This window comes from Limulus polyphemus, unplaced genomic scaffold (genome assembly GCF_000517525.1).
Source record: "Limulus polyphemus unplaced genomic scaffold, Limulus_polyphemus-2.1.2 Scaffold554, whole genome shotgun sequence".
NCBI classification, from domain to species: Eukaryota; Metazoa; Arthropoda; class Merostomata; order Xiphosura; family Limulidae; genus Limulus; species Limulus polyphemus.
Window position 1 is genome coordinate 126,861 of NW_013666164.1, and position 9,569 is coordinate 136,429.

At 35.1% G+C, this 9,569-nt stretch overlaps 1 protein-coding gene across 1 annotated transcript in view; it reads left to right on the top strand.

The window, feature by feature from the left end:
• Nucleotides 1-9,569, top strand: part of LOC106459070 (activator of 90 kDa heat shock protein ATPase homolog 1-like) — a 24,699-nt gene extending 15,130 nt beyond the window's left edge. The window contains exons 6-9 of the mRNA XM_013918648.2: nucleotides 5,853-5,935; nucleotides 6,084-6,206; nucleotides 8,868-8,969; nucleotides 9,334-9,569. Of these exons, the coding sequence (XP_013774102.1) occupies nucleotides 5,853-5,935; nucleotides 6,084-6,206; nucleotides 8,868-8,969; nucleotides 9,334-9,558 (533 nt within the window). The 3' untranslated portion in view covers nucleotides 9,559-9,569. The remainder of the gene's footprint in view (nucleotides 1-5,852; nucleotides 5,936-6,083; nucleotides 6,207-8,867; nucleotides 8,970-9,333) is intronic.

A 9,569-nucleotide genomic window follows, 5' to 3' on the forward strand; every position in this document is an offset into this window, starting at 1 on the left:
ATTTGAAAATGAAAAAAAATTTTGCTATATGTTGTAGATTTGAACTTACCAATTTTTATATCTTCTTACATCCTTTTAAAACTTTCCTATACATTTTTATTTTATAAAACTGCAAATTTTATCTTTGTTTATTCATTCAAAAAACACATGCAGTTTCATTATGTTTACAGTCATTGACTTATGATAAAAATAACTTTTTTTACCATACCAAAATTATAAGCAAGCCAACTTTTTCTTAATTGTTAATCAAATAGTTTCATTTAGCATATGTAGTATGTTTTAAACCTATTTTGTATTATTTTATAATGATTTATATATTTTTTTACTTTTCATTTCAGTGATTTTCTTGCCCATTCAAGCAGTTACTTAGGCTGATAAGATTTAATGTAAACATGTCCTAACATAGCAGTCTTGTTGGTGAAGCAAAACTTAATCAATTGAGTGTAAAATGCTTAACCTAAGCCTACCTCATCTTATTCCACAAAAACATTTCTTATCATACTACAACATCATAATTCAAATAAAGTATAAAATTATAAAGCAAGCTTGAAAGAAAAAAATTCAAGGCTGCAATTATGGTAGAAGTTTTTCACAAATGTACTTTTCTTTTAGCAATATATCAACAAGTTAAACTTTTATCATTTTATTTCAATCTCTACACAAATCTCCACTGAACTGGAAGCCATAATAGATCATACAGTTGAAAAGAACAGTAAAAATGCTTTTATTATATGTTTAGATCACTAGCCTATGCCTTCTCAAAGCTGAAATATAGGCACTTACTTGACACTATAACAATATAGGTTAGGAAACAGTGATTGGGTAAAACATATAAAACTACACTTGTTCAATGACGAGGAACCCACTTTGAGACTAATAATGGCTGGAGACGGCTTGAATGGGTAATGAAGAAAAACTTTAATATAAGTTTAACATAACAGCAAATGTACCACGTTTCGACAAGGTTTTGTCATCATCAGGTACCCATGGCAAAACCTTGTCGAAACGTTGTACATTTGCTGTTATGTTAAACTTGTATTAAAGTTTTTCTTCATTACCCATTCAAGCCGTCTCCAGCCATTATTAAACTACACTTGTATTGAACGTACAAAGTATAAATTAGTACTGTTTTGTTGAAAACTATTTCAACTTCCAAAATGAATACCTCTATACACAGATGTATTCTGCCTGAGAACTTTGCATGCCACCAGCTTTCTAAAAAATTCCACCTAATTTCATGTGTGTCACTTGCATTTGCACTATTACATGATGACGTACAACTCAGCAAACCCTCCACTAATAGGAGTGTGGCACACCTCTATGCATAAATACTCCCTCTATATTCAAGTGGAAGAATTTTCATTCTTTTCCTCAACACAGTTGTATTCAGATGTGTTTTGAGTTTGCTGAGATTTGAGATTTTTTCTCAACTATCAAAATTTCAGTTTGATTGAGTTTAACTTAACCATTAGGATTTCATAGTTCAATATGAACTCTATCTATGCTAATGTGTCTGATGAGATTCTTCTGCTGAAGTTCTTTATCTGGAAGAATGGCCATCTTGCATCATGCGGTGAAGTCCTTATGCAGCGAGGACCCTCTGATTTTGTCCATTCAACTCATTTCCTTTTCTGTTTTTTTTTTTCAGGCCTGATAGCGAAGAGAATGATTTTTAGTGCTTTTTTTTCCACCCAACTTGCTGAAAATAATTCTCTACCTATTGAATATCTTTCAACTTTTCCTGCTTGCATTATGTAAACCTTTTACTTATGGTTTTTTTCTTCTCCCCTACGAGTTAGTTCTGTACCCACCATTTCCTTTGGGTTCAATTTCACTCCTGCTGTTTTATGCCTCCTCCTAGCTGTCTTACCAAGTAACATATAGAAGTTACTCTTTAGACATAGTTTATTCCTCCTTAACATGTAACTGATAAAGCTTAATGATGTTTAGACATTGTTTATTATTCCTTATCATGTCCACATAGAGTATAATGTGTAAACATAATTACTTAATCCTTAACATATACCACATAGTATATTCTGTGTAGTCATAGTTCATCACTCCTTCACATGTACACATAGAAGTTGATGTTTGGTCACATATAATTACTCCTCACCATGTAAACATAAATGTTAATGTTTAGTTACAGTAAGTTACTTTCTAACATGTAACACAGAAGGTAACATGTAAATCTATTTCATTACTTCTTCGCATGTCCACATAGACTATAATGATTAGATCTGGTTAATTACTCCTTCACATACAATTAGAAGATAAGGTTTAGACATAATCAATTACACCATAACATGTCACACACTGTAAATAATGTTTCTTTGTGATTACCCACTCCTCAACATGTACACATAGAAGAAAATGTTCAGATGTAGTTTTGGACTTATTCCATTTGGGTGAGTTTCATAACTTGTCATGTTCTGGGGGCATTGCACATCATCACAGGCTTTATTCTCGACATGACTGCATCCTACATGTGGAATGGTTCCTCACCCACTAGTCTTCCATTGTTCTGCTTTCAACTTGTTACTCATCTTTTTGTTACCTTTGCCACACACCTTCTCCTATGCTTCATTCCATAACCCTGGCTGTCTATGCCCTCAGTCAGAACTGGTCCCATCTTTTTCATTATGCCTTCTCCCTTAGGTCCTTGCTCTGTTTCCTTTTGATATCCCCTCAGAGGTGGTCCCAACCATGGTTTCTGTTTCTCAGTCTCCTCGCATCTCAGTCCTAACTTCCCCTTTCCAACATTCCATCCTTTCTGATCCATCTTCACACATCACTTTTTCCTTGAGATGTGACATCCCTTTATCTTTACATGTGGAATTTGTCCTGTCCACTTTCTTGATTGTGTCACTGTCCCTTTGTCCCACTCCTGTCACCCTTCTACACTTCTGTGTGCCAATGTACAGGGTGTACTTATCACTCTAATCTCACTGTCCCTTTAGATTGCATTGCATTGTAACATATTCCTCCTCTTTCACAGGCTTGTTCTTCTGTGAACTGTATGCCACTTTTGTCTCAGGTTTTTGGGTGGCATTTCCACCACCTTCTGCCTTTCTGATATTGCAGAATAATTTTTTCACTGACTATTTTCTTTCTCTTTTAGTCCTTCCTTATCCACTGACCCCCTTTTTACATCTTGTCTGACTGTATTATCACTGTGGTTTTCCATTCTCTTGCCTGGGTACCTATTGAACCTCTAGCAGATGTTTCCTCTCCATGGGCACATTAGTCCTCTTTTTACTTGCCTGTGATTGCCATTGTTCACATATTTATGCCTTTGTTTCCTCCCACCTTCTCATTACCGGTGTTACCTTCTTCGTCCTAGCTAGTTTTTCCTTCCCTAATATTCCATGGCAAGGGATGGTGGTCACTCATTTATTTCTAATATCCCATCCTCCTCTTTCCTTTCTTGGTGTTTCTTCTGATCTGGACAGATACTTGTGCCCTGTCTGAGCTGCTCAGTGTTTTGTCACTCTCTTCCTCCATTTGCAGTTTCTCTCACTGTCTTTCTGTACCTTGGGACCCTTTCTCCTTCCCTATTACAGGTTGGATTTGTCAGCTTGAATGTTTCTTATATGCCCCTCTGGAAGCAGATGATTGTCTGCTCACTCGTGTCTCCTCTCTTCAGCTTTTCTCCTCCAAATTCTCTTACCCTTCTCTTTCCTTCAGGCTAGAATGTGGACTACCCCACACCTCTTCATCACCCACTATTTGGATTTCTTGACTATCTTGTCTCTCTTGGGATATAGACTTTGACTCATGGACATTTTTCAATCCACCCTCAGCCTGTTGGCACATATTCCTCATTTCACTGTCACTATAGGATACTACTAAATGGCTAATGTTCCCCCCCCAATCTCATCAAGTGAACCATAGAAGACCTTAACCCTTAGCAGCTCAGAACTGCTGGGGTATTTTAGTACAGTACTAATTCTATGAATGCAAAATAATCTTGCTTTAATACAGTACTAATTCTATGTATGACAAAATAACCTTGCTTTAATACAGTACTAATTCTGTGAATGCAAGATGACCTTCTGTTTCACTCTCTGGTTCCTCATTTTTGCATATTTAAAATCTTTTTCTCACCATCCTCCTATTCCCTTTCATACCTCACCTTTTGTCTGAAGCACTTCACTGTGTTTCAGAGGGGATTTCTTTAGAAGTTTATTCCCTTCTTTTTTTGCCAGCTTAGTCTGTTTCACCTTACTTTGTTCCCCTGATGTCAGGACTTGTTGGTTCAAGTTACATTTCTCTTTACTGTACAACTTTCTCCTTCTTGTGTACATGATATTCATTGAGCTCCTTTTCTTCACATGGAAATCTTCAATGGTGTTAATTTCTCTCTAGAGACCTGGACTTCAGTCCTCATTATCTTCCCAGGATTTTCCTCTCTCTCAACCTTTCCTTTTACTCCTGTTCCTCATCTGGATTAGTTTACCCCTAACCTTTCCTTTCCAGGTTTCAGGCCTTCCACTTACTCTTCCCTCTGACATAGCATCAGCCCCTTTTGTATTCATTTGTATCATGAGGGCCTTCGCTTGCCATATTCACAGCCAGTGCTGGCATTCCTTTTCTTCAACGATTATTGACTTTTATTGGACCATTTTCAGATGGTATCCTCTTCTCACACTACCCTTTTTTACAGGAGACAACTCAATTGGGGTGGCTTGTCATGAGATCAAAGTCCTTTCTCACACCCATTCAATATTTGGTACTTCTGAACATTTTCTTAATCTCTTGTCTCAGCCAATTTCAGCCCCCTTCTCTTCACCTGCAATCTATGGTGTATCTGGTCACCTAAATTTACACTTCTCAATCTTATCCTGTACGAAGGGATTTTTTTGCTTTTGGGGTCTTTGGCTTCATTGGAACCCCTCATTCCTTTGGGAGAGCACAAGCATGTGCCTCCTCCAGTGGACCTTGTGGATCCAAGGGATTTTTTCTTGGGTTCCATTGTCCTCATTTTTGAAACTCTCCTCTTCTCAAGGAATTGTCATGGTGACTGGACCATGCCCATACTACTTCCAACATTCCCTTACCAACTGGATCTTTCTCTTCACCAATGCTTTTTTCTGTGATTGAAGTGCATCTCTGGATGAAGACATGACTTCTGGTGTTTGGACACAGAACGAGTGTTCACTCCACATCAGTATGATCAAATTTCTCACCGTTCCCATTCCTGCCCCTACTGGTAGACTGCATAGTCACATCCCCTCCTCTTGCAGCCAAAGCCTGTTTAGTAGAGTCTGTGTGGTCTGATGACGTCATTATGCACCAACTCAGTCAAACACTTGAATTTAGGTGGAATTGCTTCAAAGTTAGTGGCATGCAAATCTTATAGGCAGATATGCAAGGAAGGTAGCATTTCTATTGAAAATACATTTTCAGATTAAGAAAATGTTAACTTTAATACTGTACTAGTTCTATGCATGACAAAGTAACCCTGCTTTAATACTGTACTAATTGTATGTATGACAGAATAACCTCACTTTAATATAGTATCAATTCTAATCATGAAAATATAACCTCACTTTAATATAGTATCAATTCTAATTATGAAAAAATAACCTTACTTTGATACAGTATCAATTCTATTCATGAAAAAATACCATGCTTTGATATAGTACTAAGGTTCTTGTTCCATAGTAAATTTGATAATTTCTGCCACTCACTTCCAGCATGAATAACAATAAACTTTTCATTTACAAACTATTTTTTTTATGGTATTAATATATATTTGATTCATATATAACAATCAATTTTTTAAAAGTTTTTCTCCAGTGTCATATCTGTGTCTTCAGGTGTTTTAAAGCTAATGTTATTCTTGCCAGAGTTTTCTCAGGGAATGATTTTGCCAACAAAAGAACAAGCCAAGACAACTTCTAATGTTTTGAAAGTAACGCCCACAAAACAAGTAAGACAGAATTCTTATATTTGTTTTAAAAACTGCATTTTTATATCTGCTTTGATCATATTTTGCAGTATTCCTAAATACATTTCCAGTAGAGACTATATTGTCAAGTAATACCCATCTTGTATTTTCTCACGTCTTTTAACTCTAGGTTTACGCTACATCAGAAAACTTGGAAAGAAAAGGGATGAGACTTGACCTGACTGAGTTAAATATGACAGAATCTTTCAAATGCAAAGCTGAAGAGTTCTTTAGAGCACTCACAATAAAAGAGGTATTGTAGTTGGTTTCAATATGAAAATTTAAAAAATGTAGATTACCTTAACCCTTTCCACTATGTGTCTCAATATTGTTGTTAATTTAGAAAAGAACTCTGATATTTCCTCTTAAATTATCTACAATATTAGACTATAACTGAAATTTTGAATTTTATTTTGATGTTTTTTTTTAAATGTAGTTTGATAAAATAGAAATAAAAAATTCCAAAGATCACCCCACCCCCTCCATTGTAATTTTTTGAGGACTAGAGATTTCCTATCTTGTATCTAAAACTTGTCAACAAATGAAACAAAGCTGCTTTGTACATTTTCTTATAGTTTAATAACACTTAACTTTTGAAGTTTGTGGTGTCAAGAAGTGAATATATTGAACTTGAAGCAATTTTTGTTTTCCAACTTCCAGGCTTATAAATCTAGACAAATCATAAATATAATGCTCGAAAGCTGGGATCATGTTCTTCCTCACAATTTATTTGATGTATAGCCACCTTTCTCTGTTATGTGGATTATCAGTTTCTGAACTGGTTACATCAGAAGGGGAGGGTACTGTGACCATATTTCTTCAGCCACTCTTATTAGATCATGGTCTTGTATTGTTTACAAGCTACAATGAAATAATATGTTAATTTTATTGGTTTCTCTATTTGTTTATTTTATTGAAATAATTACTTTGGCACTTCCTTTGTTGCTTTAGAAAAATTCCTGCTTATAATTTGAAATTAATGGTTCTTAATACACTGGACTTCTCCAAGTCATAAACTTAGAAATCAGTGGGTAGGTTTGAAATAGTTGTATTTAATTTCCGATAGGATAACAGAAGTGTCTTTTATAAATAACTTATAGTGAGACGTATATACTTTAGTTTTAACTATGTAAAAGACGGTAAAATTTCTTTGTAACAAAATGGGCTAGCACATAATGTTATTAAACTAGTGATTGTATTCCACTAATGCAAAAACATAATACATATCTTTCCTTCCTATAGCACAATTTTAAAATTTTTTATAAGTAGTGATTTGGAACATCTTAAATCTGGTTGAGATCACGAGTTGAATTCAGCCTGAGGTGTTATGTTTTGTAGCTTGATCAATCAAGTTACTTATGCATTATTAATGTGATAGTGGCATTGTGTTTTTAAATGACATGGTGTACAGAGGGTATCTTGTGACTGTCACATGAAGTAGACATTCTGCATTCTGATGTCATTTTTCTGATTGGTTAACTACAGAGAAATTGTGATTGTGAGGGCAGTTTTAACTAGGGATGCACAAGTAGTAAAATTTGGTTGAATGCTGGGTCCGGGTACCCGGCCCCCAAGCTTCGGCCAGGTGTCAATTGGGACCATTTTTTCCCTTTGCCCCCCCCCCCCCAAAAAAAAACATACACAAATTTGAAACAAAAATGAAATTGACGTTTATTACATTTAACTGAATAATCACCAATAGAACATTCCAGTTTTACTTTCAACTTTCAAAAGTAACTAACAAAAATGTGCAAACCAGTTTGCAGAATGCCTGTATTTTTGGAATTTGTTTAAATTGTACTTGAGGAACAGTGGCATTTTTGGGTAAAAATCCTTGACCTTTAGTGTGTTGTAATGTTGCCAGCAGCGCTAACAGTCCATTTGCTATCTACACTGGTCAGAGGTGCAGAGAGATAACTCCTTGCTATCCTGGCCATTGTGGGAAATAGAGCTTAATTTGACTTCCAAAAGTAAGGCCAGTGAAAGTAAAGCAGAAACAGTGATGTTGACACGTTTTAGAATCATTATTCCAATTAATACCTAGCCCCAACTTCTCAAACCCTAACCCCTATTGTTCTCAAAACCCCCACAATCCCCAGAAATCCACTGCTCAAGCCATGCCTATTATTAACCTCTATTGTTCTTTGAATCCCCAACTTTCATCGGGCAGTCAGTCTTTGTTGCTTGGAGCATGTTTTTTTAACTAAATCAATTATTGGCTGTAACTTTCAGTACCGCGTAAGTTGCCACAAAGATTAGGGCTTAGATGCCATTTTCAGTTACCCGGATTCGAGTATCACCGGGTAGCCCGTGCATCCCTAGTTTTAACTCTTTTGGGAATATTAGCTTTTGCTTTTAAAAGTCCAGGATGCTAAGTGTTTATTTTCATTCCAACCTTTCATTTTCATATCTTAATTAAGAGTCTATTTTAGTATTATTTTACCTTAATTCACTTTTTTTTTTCAGTCCAAAGAAATTATGAAATATGAAAATAAACGTTACTTTGGCTAACGTGTTTTTTGAAGTGTCACATTTCAGATAACAGATACTGGCTGAAATGATGCCACTAGACTGACATTACTGATCTGATTTGAAACATGAATATATATGACATTTTCATTTACGTAAATTTCTAAACATAGTTTGTAATTATAAAATTACTTCAGAATATGAGGAGGTTTAAAAATTTTCTCACTTTGCTTTGATTACAATGGTACTTGGCAGTCCTGATTTTTTTCATCATCTGAATTAATATAGTTGTTCTTTCCTTAAAACTATCAGTTATAGGTTAAGCTTTGCTGAATAGTGAGAAAATTATCTAAAAACTACTTCACAGATAAGTTCAAATACAAATATAGATATATAGCATTCTGGAAATTAAGTAATCTTGAATATTATAATTTGTCTGATTTAGATGGTTCAAGCTTTTACTCAGGGCCCCTGCCAGCTGGAACTTACAGAAGGAGGAAAGTTTTCGTTGTTTGATGGAAATGTTCATGGTATTTTTGTTGAGTTGGTATGTTTCTTTTTTTGGGATGGTATTAAAATTAGATTATTGTATTTGCAAAAAGTGTTCATTATCGTAGTTTATTAAAATTACTTTTGTCATTAGTATTTTAATCACAAAAACATATTTTTCAAGAGTGTACTGTACGACTGAAATATGTTTGGTATTTTTTGTTTTTAAATGAATTTTGAATGTAGTAATGGCTCAAGTGTCTTAAGGTTGCACTATCATAGAGTTGAGTAGTTTTATAACACAGTTCTCTGTTTACATTCAGTAAAAGATACAATTTCTTTGTTGCATCTTGTAATATTACACTGACTTTACTTGAAAAGCATTAGCTAAAATCTTACAAGGAATTGACCCATTCTAACAGATTCCCAATAAAAAGATTGTTCAGAAATGGCGTTTCAAGACCTGGCCAAGTGGTCACTATTCTGATGTAACCCTGGAAATAACAGAAAAAGAAGATTCAACTGAAGTGAAGCTGACCCAGAAAGGGGTTCCAAGAAATGAATTAGAACAAACTCGAGAAGGATGGAAGAATTACTATTGGCAGAGCATGAAGAGGGTATTCGGATTTGGAGCAATGCTTATCTGATAACATGGTAG